Below are 13,195 nucleotides of genomic sequence, written 5' to 3' on the forward strand. Positions count from 1 at the left end.
TGGACGGTTGTCTCCATGGATGCCAGCCTGTCCAGGGTGGGGATTCATCCTCAGCACAGTAATGCTCGGGGGGTCTGGGCTCTAGCAAAGCCCAGACTGCTGATTAATGCACTGGAACTCTGTGTGATCAGACTTTGTCTGGCTCATTGGACAATTGTCTTCAGGGGTGTCCGATACAAATTCATTTGGACAATGCCACGGACGTGATCTACAGTATGTCAATCACCAAGGAGGCACAAGAAGTGTCTTTACAGCTCGGTAAGTAGCCGGTATTCTAAGGTGGGCTGACTGATTTTGTTTCAGCCCTCATAAACTTCTGCCACTACTCCTGTGCAGGATTCAGGCAGAAGGGTTTCCTGGCATTCTAGTGGCTCCAGACTGGTCTCGCCAGTCTTGGTATGCCAATCTGGTATGGCTGGTCGCTAATGCTCCTTTGGAGACTTCCTCTCAGGGAGGATCTGCTGTCCCAAGGACCAGTCTTCTATCCTGCTTTACTGTCACTGGCTTTAACGGCTTGGCTGTTGAACGCCAGGTGCTGAAAGGTGTATTTTTTTTTTAATCAGTGATTCCTATGCTGTTAAAAGCTTTGAAATCTGCCTTTAGGAAGATCTACCATCGTACTTAGAAGACTTACATTGCGTGATATAAGTCTCTTGGGGAGTTCATCCTTGCTCCTTCTTGGTGGATCGGATCTTAATCTTTCTTCAATGGGGGGTTGAACAACAGGAACAAAAATTGGCCTTGAGTACCATCAAGGGCCAGGTATTGGGTTTTAGCTGTCTGTTTTCTACGACCTTTGGTCACACACTCCCTGTTGCGTAATAAATTTATTTTCCTTTAGTGCAGGCTCCATTACTGCCCTGGAATTGTAATGTGGTGCTTTCAGCTCTTCTAAAGCTTCTTTTTGAAAATATTCGGGAGGTTTCCCTGCATACATTGCCCCAGAAGGTGGCTATCACCTCTGCATGCAGGGTGTCGGAACTGACAGCGTTAGCCTGTCGTTCTCCTTATGGTGCTTCACAAGGGATATAGTGGTGCTTTGCCTCTGTCCATCATTCCTTCCTAAGGTGGTCTCTGACTGTCATTTGAATGAAGACATTGTGTTGCCTTCCCGGTGTCCCAGGCCTAAACATCTGAAGGAAATTGCCTTGCATGTCTTGGATGTGGTCCGCACGATTAGGATGTACCTGGTAGCTACAGAGTCTTTTAGGAAGTCAGACTTTCTATTTGCACTCCAGGGCGGACCTCACGAAGGGTTGTCTGCTTCTTCTGCTACCATTTCCAGATGGATCAGACACACAAGTGGTTCAGGCCTATTGCATCAGGGGTCAGGTTCCTCCTCTCCCTGTTTTGGTGCACTCTACTAGGGCGCTTAGTGTCTCCTCGGCTTTGTGTCTTCAAGCGTCAGTGACACAAGTTTTGCAAGGCAGCCACCTGGTCGTCGGTGCACACTTTTACAAAGTTTTTTTGTAAAGTGGTTGTGTTGGCATCCGCGGATGCTTCTTTTGCCCGCAAGGTTTTGCTGGCTGCTGTTTCAAGGACCTGGTCCTCTTTGTTGGTGTATTGTTTTTCAGGTGAGCTCCAGTTGTTTATGGTTGAGCTCTATGTTACCTGGTTGGCTATGGTTAGCCTTGGGAATTTTTTTCTGATGTTTTCCCACCCCTTATGTTTAACACTGCTTTGGGACATCCCAATGATTAAGAAGATTTAGGAGCTGTGTCCGTCAATGAACATCAGAGGAATGGATTTTACGGTAAGGCAAAATTCCAATTTTTTCCCCTCTAAATTAACAGGTATACTTAAATAAAAGCTTTATCCACATGTACATGAATATCCATTCTGTATATTTAAAGATACGTTCTGCTTTTATTGTGTGTATATTATTCTCTTAACTGACACATTTTTCAAATCTCATTCAGCCATGAGAAAATAGAGAAGAAAATCCAGCACAAAGTCATACAGTGCCTCAAGGCATTTATGAACAACAAGGTAATTTATATGCTGTAAATAATAAATACTGTTGTATGTTCCATGTTTTGCATTTTGAATGTTTCCGTTCTCCTAAATATTCTTACTTTTATTGTTAACAGTTGTGAAAACACATCATACAATGTTCGTTTGTAATCACTTTTTTTCCATTGTCTTTGTCCTTTATCACTGGTATTTCATTCCTTATAAAACAAAGTAAAAAAAATCAATTTAAGCATTTCCTCAACTGGTGTCAGTAAGTTCGTTTTTGAAAACTCAAAAAATTATCATCAACCCTAGGTTCACACCTATGCATTTTTAGTGCATTTTGCAGAAACACACTATAGTTCATTTAACATGCTTTCCTATGGTACACATTCACATCTATGCGTTTTGCAGCCTGTGCATTTTTGGAAAGAGTTGGTGACTTTTTACCCTGTGTTTTATGTGTAATAGACTTCAATAGAATCGAACCAGAAACACAAGTGTTTTGTGTTTATGTGATTTTTGATATGTTTTGTGGTTTTTATGTTCCCCGCTGACAGCTGAATGTAAAAAAGAAAAAAAAAAATTGCCGGGAAGAAAATGGTGTGCCCCCCCCCCCTCCCCCCTTCCGGTCCATACCAGGCCCTTTGGGTATTGTATGAATTTGGAGGGGATACCCCTATGCCAAAATCAAAAAAAAAAAAAATGGCGTGGTGTCCCCCCTAAAATCCATATCAGACCCGAGCATGCAGCCTGGTGGGTCAGGAAAGGGAGGGGATGAGCGAGGTCCTCAACATGGACGGGAGGTGGCGCTTTGGGGTTGGGGGGGGGATCTGCCTCCTCCACCTCAAAGCACCTTGTCCCTACCCATTAGCAAAAAATAAATAAATATCAAGTGTAGTGTTACAAAACAAAAGAATTGGTTTTTGACAAGTTCTTTATTAAAATGTATGTCTTCTTCCTCCATCTTCTCCCTTCAGTGTTTTTTCTCCCTTTTTTCCCTTTGGTGGTTTCTTCTCCCTTTTTTCTCTTTGGTGGTTTCTTCTCCCTTTTTTCTCTTTGGTGGTTTCTTCTCCCTCTTTTCTCTTTGGTGGTTTCTTCTCCCTCTTTTCTCTTTGGTGGTTTCTTCTCCCTCTTTTCTCTTTGGTGGTTTCTTCTCCCTCTTTTCTCTTTGGTGGTTTCTTCTCCCTCTTTTCTCTTTGGTGGTTTCTTCTCCCTCTTTTCTCTTTGGTGGTTTCTTCTCCCTCTTTTCTCTTTGGTGGTTTCTTCTCCCTCTTTTCTCTTTGGTGGTTTCTTCTCCCTCTTTTCTCTTTGGTGGTTTTTTCTCCTTCTCTCTGGCGATTTCTTCTCCCTCTTCTCTCTCCAGTGATTTCTTCTTCCTCTTCTCTCTCCAGTGATTTCTTCTCCCTCTTCTCTCTCCAGTGATTTCTTCTCCCTCTTCTCTCTCCAGTGATTTCTTCTCCCTCTTCTCTCTCCAGTGATTTCTTCTCCCTCTTCTCTCCAGTGATTTCTTCTCCCTCTTCTCTCTCCAGTGATTTCTTCTCTCTCTTCTCTCTCCAGTGATTTCTTCTCTCTCCAGTGATTTCTTCTCCCTCTTCTCTCTCCGGTGATTTCTTCTCCCTCTTCTCTCTCCGGTGATTTCTTCTCCCTCTTCTCTCTCCGGTGATTTCTTCTCCCTCTTCTCTCTCCGGTGATTTCTTCTCCCCCTTCTCTCTCGGGTGATTTCTTCCCCCTCTTCTCTCTCCGGTGATTTCTTCTCCCTCTTCTCTCTCCGGTGATTTCTTCTCCCTCTTCTCTTTCCGGTGATGTCTTCTCCCTCTTCTCTTTCCGGTGATGTCTTCTGTGTCCGCCGCCTCCGCACGCTAAAAATAAAGAGTCTTCCTCTGCCACTTGCTGCCTCTGTTGTGTCCCTCCGCTGTCTGCAATTTCTTATATAGCGATGGGGCGTGAACATCCTGTGATGTCACCCGGAGATTTCTTCTCTCTCTTCTCTCTCTCCAGTGATTTCTTCTCTCTCTTCTCTCTCCAGTGATTTCTTCTCTCTCTCCAGTGATTTCTTCTCCATCTTCTCTCTCCAGTGATTTCTTCTCCATCTTCTCTCTCCGGTGATTTCTTCTCCCTCTTCTCTCTCTGGTGATTTCTTCTCCCTCTTCTCTCTCCGGTGATTTCTTCTCCCTCTTCTCTCTCCGGTGATTTCTTCTCCCTCTTCTCTCTCCGGTGATTTCTTCTCCCTCTTCTCTCTCCGGTGATGTCTTCTGTGTCCGCCGCCTCCGCACGCTAAAAATAAAAAGTCTTCCTCTGCCACTTGCTGCCTCTGTTGTGTCCCTCCGCTGTCTGCCATTTCTTATATAACGATGGGGCGTGAACATCCTGTGATGTCACCCGGAGACCCGCCCCTTGTGATGTCAACAGATGGCCACGCCCCATGGCTATATAAGAAATGGTAGACGGCAGCATTCGACAAAACTGAGGCAGCCAGCATTGGAGGTAGATCATGTTTTTTTTATTTTTAGCGGGCAGTGGCATATGAAGAAGTCATACCCGGAAAGAGAAGAGGGAGAAGAAACCACGAGAGACTGAAGAGGGAAAAAAAAAAACTCACCAGAGAGAGAAGAAACACCAGAGGAAGAAGACATGTTTAATAAACTGTCTTTTGTGATTTGTAACACTACACTGTTTTTTTTTTTAGTGAATGGGTAGGGGTACAATGTACCCCCACACTCATTCACATAGGGGAGAGGGGATCTGGGGGTTCCCTTGTTATAGGGGGATTCAAGATCCTGATAGGCCCCCTGCCCGCAGACCCCCACAACCATTGGCAAGGGTTGTCGGGAAGAGGCCCTTGTCCCCATCAACATGGGGGAAGAGCCATGCTGGGGGCACTTGCTCGTCCCCTCCCTTTCCTGACCTGCCAGTCTGCATACTCGGATAAGAGCCTGGTATGGAGCCTGGTATGGACCTTGGGGGGGCACACCGTTTTTGTCAACTTTTTTTTTTCCCCCCAGATTCCCTATGTACCAATATACCATTACTGTACCTCTTTTACAGAAAAGAAAAACCTTTCTTGATCTCTTAGGGCACAGGCATTGCCTCCACCTCCTGTGGAAAACTGCTTCGTTACCTGCCCTAAAATTTGATAAACCATCGCAAGGCTTGGTCAGAAAATCTGCTTGGGCATGACAGACATAAAATTTTACTTTGTTCTATGAAAAGTGAAATTCTGACAGAAAATATAAATTTTGTCTTGACACATCTAAAAAGGACAAGTCTCAGCCTTGACCATTCTCTTACAAAGACCTCTGGCTTTGCTCTTCATTGTAAGGACTTTTCTTCAAGATGTATCACATTAAGCCCTCATTGTGCCATCCTGCTCTTCCTTGGGATCTTAACTTTGCTCCCTCTGCCCCACAGAAACCACCCTTTGAACCCATCATAGATATTTCCTTAGATGATGTCTCCTGCAATGTAGCCTTTTTGTTTGCTATCATGTCTGTCAGATGTCTGCTGTCTACTGTAAGGAGCTGTTCCTCATACCTCTGTGTCCAAGACCATCCTTTCTTCCCAAGATGGTATCAGTCTGCCACCACAGTGAAGACCAGGTCCTACCACCATTATGCCCTGCTCCAAAGCATTAAAGGAAATTCACACTTTATTGTCTGGACTTAGTCAAAGCCATTTACAACAACTAACTCAAAGCTACAGCTTCGATCAGAGAGACAGATTGTGTGCTGAAAGAGCCATCTAAAATGCCCCATAAAATGCTGCTCTTCACGCAAGTGTACGGCAGTAAAAAAAGTGACCAAATCATCTTCACAATATGCAGGGAATTTCAAAACCATTAAAATAACATCTCTTAATCCAAACCGCAACCCATTTTGTATTAGACCAAGTGTTCAAAACTGATATGAATACTTGTTACGGTGGATATCACATCTAATAAATAACTATAGAATTGTCAAATAATAATCTTCTTCTCAAAAACAATGGTGTGTCGTGTGTCCACAAAAGTGCTTCCCTCCATCCGCATTTGGACATACACTCGCCAATTATAATTGCCTATCTGGCTCAAAAAAGGCAAGCTTTCTTTAGGATGCCCAGGTTGTTAGTATAGAAAATCATCTGAAAACTCTCTCCTATGTATCGATGCTCTCGTTTCTCAGAAGAAGTGTAAGGCCCCTTTCACACTAGCCATCCAATCCAGTTCCCTGTCAGTTTTTCAGGCAGACCTGATCGGATCCTTCATTGTCCTCTAAGGATCAGCGGGTGTAATGTGTACCTTTACTCTCGCCTACATCCAATCCGACTGGATCCGTTTTCATTCCGTCTAGCAGATCAGATCGGATGACCGCTAGGTGTAAACGGCCAGGTGGTCCGTTTTCATCTGACCACTAACAAAGGAGAGCGTTTTGTGTCTGCCCTGCATAGAGTGGACACTGACCAGCCATCCACCTGCTCAGCGGGGCTCAGCCGACATATACCCTGCTAAGTAAGCGGACTCCTGACATAGTCCGCCCTGCGAGAAAGCGGCCTCGAAGAACAACTCCACATAGTGTAATATGGTTAGAACTGCACTTAGAAAAGTAAACAGCAATTTAAACACTACACAGATTAACAGCTTCTCTCAGAAGGCAGAGGCACTTTCCCAGCACTAGACACACATCTGTCCACACTGCATGTGAGAGTCCTCCGCTTTTCTTACTAGTCACACATTCACACACACATTCACACACACACACACACACACACACACACACACACACACACTACACACTATATAATTGTCTTTAGATTTCTTTTTCTTTTCGATTTACCAAAACCATGTAATAAGAGGTACGACCACTTTGAATTTGTATGCAATCAGACTGGCCCTTGCACTACACAATTGAAGGTAAATCTAAAGGAAATCTACCAACAAAAGTTGTATAGTGTGTATCCAGCTTTAGGCTCTGGCCCCAGCATATTTTGAGAGAGTTGGTTTGTCAGTGAAGGAAGCCCTTTTGTGGGCACACCATTGTTTGAGAAGAATATAGATATGAACACTTTTTGGGGTGGATGTCACATTTAATAAAGAAATATATACTTGTCTAATTTATATTTTGAGCAATTGGTCTGACACGAAGTGTATTGCTTTTTAGATTAAGACCTATTATTTTTTTGTCAATTTGGATTTCCCTGCATATTATGAAGATTAGGGCCACTTTATTACTGGTGTACACTTGTGTACACATTTTATGGGGCATTTTAGATGGCTCGTTTAGTACTTATTTTTCAAGGGGGGTTAATACGGCTGCACTCTGGAGTTTTTAAATGTATTATATATTACTTTTACACCAGGTTTTATACATATTTTGTTTGTCTTTTTAGTTAAGCACACACTGGGATTTGTCATGGTATCACAGAGAGACAGACTCCCTATTTGTCCTCTCCTCAGGACTTCCAAGTCCAAGAAAATATCTGATCGCTAGAGTTGACACTCTCAAAGACAAAACTTCTCCACTCTTGCACACCCATTCCACCAGATTGGTGGCAGTTTCCCGGGCATTTCAGCACCAAGCCTCTGTAGCTCTGCTTTGTTTGGCTTCCATTTGGTCCTCTGTTCATTTCTTAAAGTTCTACCAAGTGGATGTCCCATCATTTAGTGCAGATGAGGCTTTCAGTGGTAAGGTTCTTGCAGCAAAATTCTGAAGTTGGGTCTTTTTGACCCTTGTTGTGTTGGCCTTTTGGCACAGTTCTTTTGCGTAGTTGTTGGCCACCCTTCTAATTCATTGCTTGGTGATGTCCCAGTGTCTTTGAATAAATTCTGTTCTGTGCTGTATGATTAAGATACAAGGAATTTGGACTTGCGTTCAAATTCCATAACTTGGAGTACAGTACAGGACACAGTCCACCCTCCCTTTTAAGTTCCTGGTTACTCTGCCTTACTTGCTACAAAATGGAGGACTCGCAGTGCAGTAGGGTTATAGGGCAGGCACCCAGGGGGCATGCCCTTGAAAGCCTTGTCAGTGTCCAATCACCTAAAGGCACTAGCCTTTAACTCAAGATCTATAAATACTTTGCTTGTGTCCTGTATTGTACCCCAAGATATGGAATCTAAAGGAAAGTCAAAAATGTATTTTTATTTGTAAATGTATGCATTGCTGAATACACGTCTTATTCATATATTTATTACAGTATGGCTTAGAAAGGATCATGGGTGAAGAAAGGAGCCTTTCTTTATTAGCCAAAGCCATGGATCCCAAGAAGCCCAACATGATGACGGACGTAGTCAAGTTATTATCTGCCATTTGTATTGTTGGTGAAGAAAACATGTAAGTACTTCTTGGCTAGTAGATATTATTCACAATAATTTCTGTTTTGTAGTAGAATGCTTATCAATTATGACACACAGAGCTGGTTTGGTTTTAAAATATTTTACTAAAACTATCATTTTCAAGGATTTCTTCTTTTTTTTTTTTTCATTTAATTTTTTTAAATAGTTACAAGTTAATGTGTTCTCATCAATAACAATTACAATGTAATTGCTTTACCTCATCTGGGAGATCTACAACAATTGCATGGTAAGATGTTACCTTTGAAAAGTGAATTAATTATGCCTTGTTCGGTAGTGTATCTCTTACAGGACAGAAGTACACTGTTAACATGCAATAAATATTTTTTTACCCTCACTTCTGTGCAAGAGTGAATTGGGATTTCTTATGTTCTTTGTTCCAAGCCATCTGCTTGAAGTGATTTAATTAGATTTGGTGAATTTATGAAGAATACTGAAACAAGACGATAACAAACAATACTGTCATCATAAACTTTGCTGTGTCCTTGCAGCAATCTGCTAAGTTTATACTTTTTTAGTGTTATAAATTGATTTTGAATTTTTGTGTTGGCTGTTTGTTACAATGACATTTTTATCTTTCGCTATGATGTATCTTGTTGCCTTCTAGTTTGGAAAAAGTCCTGGATGCTATAACCACAGCTGCAGAAGAAAAGGGAATTGTTAGATTTAGCCCAATTGTTGGAGGACTACAACATAATTTTGTTCAGCTCCAGGTTTGTATTTCTATAATGATTTTTTTTTCATCATCTGAAATATGTATTTACACATGAATGTTTAAATTTCAAAACATCACTTAATGCTTTACTTATTTACTTTTTCTTCTTAAATTTCCCTGGTCTGTAGCTGATTTTTTTCTTTCTTTTAATGAGCAATTACTCCTTTGGCTTAAAGGTTAACTCCACTTTCGTAAGGAAAAAAATAGCAAATAAAGAAAAAAAACAATACAGCATATACAATTGCGACACAAATCATATTGTAATTGAATGTTAAAAACTACCTTTCCTTTTCAATCTGCAGCTGTTGTAATTTTCTGAAAATGCAATGCAATATGGCTACCTGGAGCTGTTCTGTACACAGAATGTGTACTGACCACACCCCAGAAACTTAATTTTCTGCTTCTGTGATTGGCTCACCAGTTTTCCCCAAAGTCTGCCTAAGATCCAAGTCAGATTTCTGGCATCCCCTGCAATAACAATGTCATTTTTGGTGAGATACGCCCACACGTCTAAAGGGATGCAGGCCCAGCAGTTTTCCTCATTAGTGCTCTGCAGCTGCCACAGCTGATAGATAATTATGAAACCACTCCCATTTGACCCACTCAGCATAGGGGAACAAACAATGATTTCTTTAGAATAACAAAAGGTAGGAATCTGCAACAAAGTTTGTTAACAATCCTTGTAATGTACGTAAATCAACCAGAGGGGAATGTTTATTTCTCAACAAAAGTGGAGTTAAGCTTTAACAACCTTGGCTGCTCAATTCAAAATAAGGCACTTGGCGTACATTTATTGTCGCTAGGGGAGAGCCCTTCGAGACTTAAATTTAAAAAATATACCAAATTCAGTAATATATCTTGGTTTTTGTCTGGGGTGAATTAACAGTGCTCCTCAGCATTCAGATTTTGTATGAAAATCCTAAGGCTTTAGTCACCCTCTGAATTGCCAAAATCGTTTATTTTCCCTGGGACTTATTGTGTCAAGATTACACACTCAGCCTTACCTGCAATCATATTTTCCAGCTTCCTGGACAACAACTTATGCACCTGCAGACTGAGAGTGGACAGTGGGGAGGGTAAAGTGTTCACCTTTTCAGAAAGCATAGGCAGGCTACTTTCTTTATTAGAATCCAAAGCATGCAAATACGTAATCAAAACATTATTAGTGTGGCGCGCCCATAGAGTGCAGCAAAAGCATAAACAATACAGTACAGTTTTATACATAATTTAAAAATTAGTTCACAAATTTGTCTTTAGTTTCACTTTTTTTATTTATTTATTTTTTTGTCGTTGGAAACCTTTTTCAAACCATGAAGATTCACAATGCCTTTGTTATAATAACAATTATAGTAACATGCTAAATGTGTGCATTGTGATAAATTACATCAATTCTTTGCATATACAGTAACAATGAAATGTTATCATTTGGGTCTTTTATATTTTACATCCTATGTTATAGAGGTTTTCACATTCATGTTGCAAGACTTTTTTTTATTTTATTTTTTGTTGCTAGAACAGTTGCCATAACACTAGAGCATAGAAAGTCTCCTACTGCATGTCAATAGACCTTGATAACCTCACCAGCCTAAATCATAGCTTTTAGATTTAATTCAGGAACATATATTTTTTTTTAGGGATTTAAAAAAAAAAAAAAAATATATATATATATGTATTTTTTTTTATTATGTGCTAAATGTATGAATTTATCCTAGGTTATTTTCTGCTCTGATCTGGCTGCGTACTGTACACAGTGTGCACAATTATTAGGCAAGTTGTATTTTTGAGGACTAATTTCATTATTGAACACCGACAGTGCTCTTGGTCAATCCAAAATGTTAATAAACCTCAAACCTGAATATTTAAGAAAGTAAAAGTGAGGTTTTTGCTTTCTTAGGAGAATATATGTGTGCACAATTATTGGGTAACTATTAGTATACAGATCTTTTAATCTATTAAAAAAAGAAAATTTTCCCATCTTGTGTATTCTTATCTGATAAATTGAGAATACCAAACAACTCAAAATTTGCAAACAAACATTTCTGACATTTAAAAAAAATAAAATAAAAATCATTGACCAATATATCCACATTTGTTTTTAATAACCATAATAAGACTTCTGTTCATGGAGTCTGTCAGTTTCTTGATCTGCTAACGATCAACTTTTTGTGCAGCAGTGACCACAGCCTCCCAGACACTGTTCAGAGAGGTGTACTGTTTTCCTTCACTGTAAACCTCCTGTTTAAGAAGAGCCCACAAGTTCTCAATAGGGTTTAGGTCAGGTGACGAAATAGGCCATATCGTTATTCTTTCATCTTTCAGGCCTTTACTGGCTCGCCACGCAGTGGAGTACTCTGATGCATGCGATGGAGCATTGTCCTGCATAACTATTGAAGTCTTTTTAAAAGATGCATACTTTTTCCTGTACCACTGCTTGAAGAAATTATCTTCTAAAAACTGGCAATAGGAGTCCATCTTCAACCCAAAAAGGTCCAACTAGCTCATCTTTAATCATACCAGCCCATACCAGTACCCCACCTCCACCTTGCTGGTGTCTGAGTCAAATTAAAGCTCTGTGCCCATTACTGATTCAGCCACAGGCCCATCCATCTAGTCCGTCAAGAGCCACACTCTTTTCATCAGCTCATAATACTTTTGAAAAATCTGTCTTCACAAAACTTTTGGCCCAGTCTTGATGTTTTAACTTGTGTTGCGACAGCAGGGGAGTGCGGTACTGGGGTACCTGGATGATCTTCTTTTGTGAGCAGAGTCTCCGACTGCTCTAAAGGACAACCTGAACATCACTGTGCGGACTCTGCAGGAGTTCGGTTGGATATTACATTTCCAGAAGTCTGCTCTGGTTCCGTCCACCAAGTTGGACTATCTGGATCTGACTCTAGACTCGGCCTTAGCCAATGTGTTTCCTTCTCATTGGACAAGCTTCAGAAGTTGCAGGATGCCATTCTATTATTCTGAGCCGGGGGGACGAGAGAGTCCCTGTTATGGTGGCTCCGCTCTCCGGCTCTTCAACAGGGAAAATCCTTCCTTCCCCTGTGCTGGACAGTGGTCACCACGAATGCCAGCCTGTCCTGGTGGGGAGGTGTCTTGGGCATGGAATGTGCTCAGGGGGTTTGGACTCTGGACGAGTCCAGACTACCGATCAATGTACTGGAACTTCGGGGGATCAGTCTTTGTCTGGCCCATTGGACGGTTCGACTTCAATGGTGTCCGGTATGGATTTAATTGGATAATACCGTGGCATATGTCGATCACCAAGGGGACACAAAGAGTGTCCTAGCTGCTCGGGAAGTAGCCGGCATTTTAAGGTGGATGGGATGTTTTGTTCCAGCTCTCTCTGCTGTACATATTCCAGGGGTAGAAAATTGGCAGGCGTATTACCTCATTTGACAGAATTTGGACCAGGGAGAATGGTCACTTCATCCGAAGGTGTTTCATCAGCTGTGTCTCCGGGCGGGCACTCCCGAGGTGGACTTGTTGGCCTCTCGCCTCAACAGGAAGGTGCAGAGATTTGTGGCAAGGTCTCAGGATCCTCTAGCCAACGCCACAGACCCACTGGGTCTGTTGAAGTATAGGGGGTTGTCTGACTCAGTGATTCCCACGCTGTTAAAAGCTAGGGAATCTACCTTTAGGAAGATTTACCATCGCATCTGGAAGTCGTACATTGCGTGGTGTGAGTCTCTGGGGGTTTCTCCCCGTTCCTTTGCAGTGGCTCAATTTTTGGCGTTCCTCCAAAGATGTGTGGAACAGCACCGGCCTTGGGTACCATCAAAGGCCGGGTTTTGGCCTTGACAATTTTCTTTCAATATTCTTTGGCTACGCATTCCTTGCTTCCCAACTTTGTTCAGGGGGTTTTCCACTTGGCTCCACCTGTGTGGTCTCTGCTGCCTCCATGGGAACTCAGTTTGGTATTGTCGGTTCTTCAGAAGCCGCCTTTCGAAAATATTTACAAAATTTCTCTGCTTACATTGTCCCAGAAGGTAGCCTTATTGGTGGTGATTATTTCTGCACGCAGAGTGTTGCAGCTGGCTGCCTTGTCTTGTTAACCTTATTTGGTGGTTCACCGAGAAAAAGTGGTGTGTTGCCCTTGTCAGTCATAACTTTCTAAGGTTATTTTCTGGCTTCCATCTGAATGAAGACATTGTGTTGCCCTCCCTGTGTCCTAAGCATCCTAAGGAGATTGC

At 41.8% G+C, this 13,195-nt stretch overlaps 1 protein-coding gene across 1 annotated transcript in view; it reads left to right on the forward strand.

The window, feature by feature from the left end:
• The window catches only part of DIAPH3 (diaphanous related formin 3), a 1,357,913-nt gene that overhangs the window by 469,056 nt on the left and 875,662 nt on the right, over positions 1 to 13,195 (forward strand). The window contains exons 7-9 of the mRNA XM_082245041.1: positions 1,920 to 1,989; positions 8,125 to 8,261; positions 8,889 to 8,994. Coding sequence (XP_082101167.1) covers positions 1,920 to 1,989; positions 8,125 to 8,261; positions 8,889 to 8,994 — 313 coding nt within the window. The remainder of the gene's footprint in view (positions 1 to 1,919; positions 1,990 to 8,124; positions 8,262 to 8,888; positions 8,995 to 13,195) is intronic.

This window comes from Pelophylax lessonae, assembly GCF_965119305.1.
Source record: "Pelophylax lessonae genome assembly, chromosome: 2".
NCBI classification, from domain to species: Eukaryota; Metazoa; Chordata; class Amphibia; order Anura; family Ranidae; genus Pelophylax; species Pelophylax lessonae.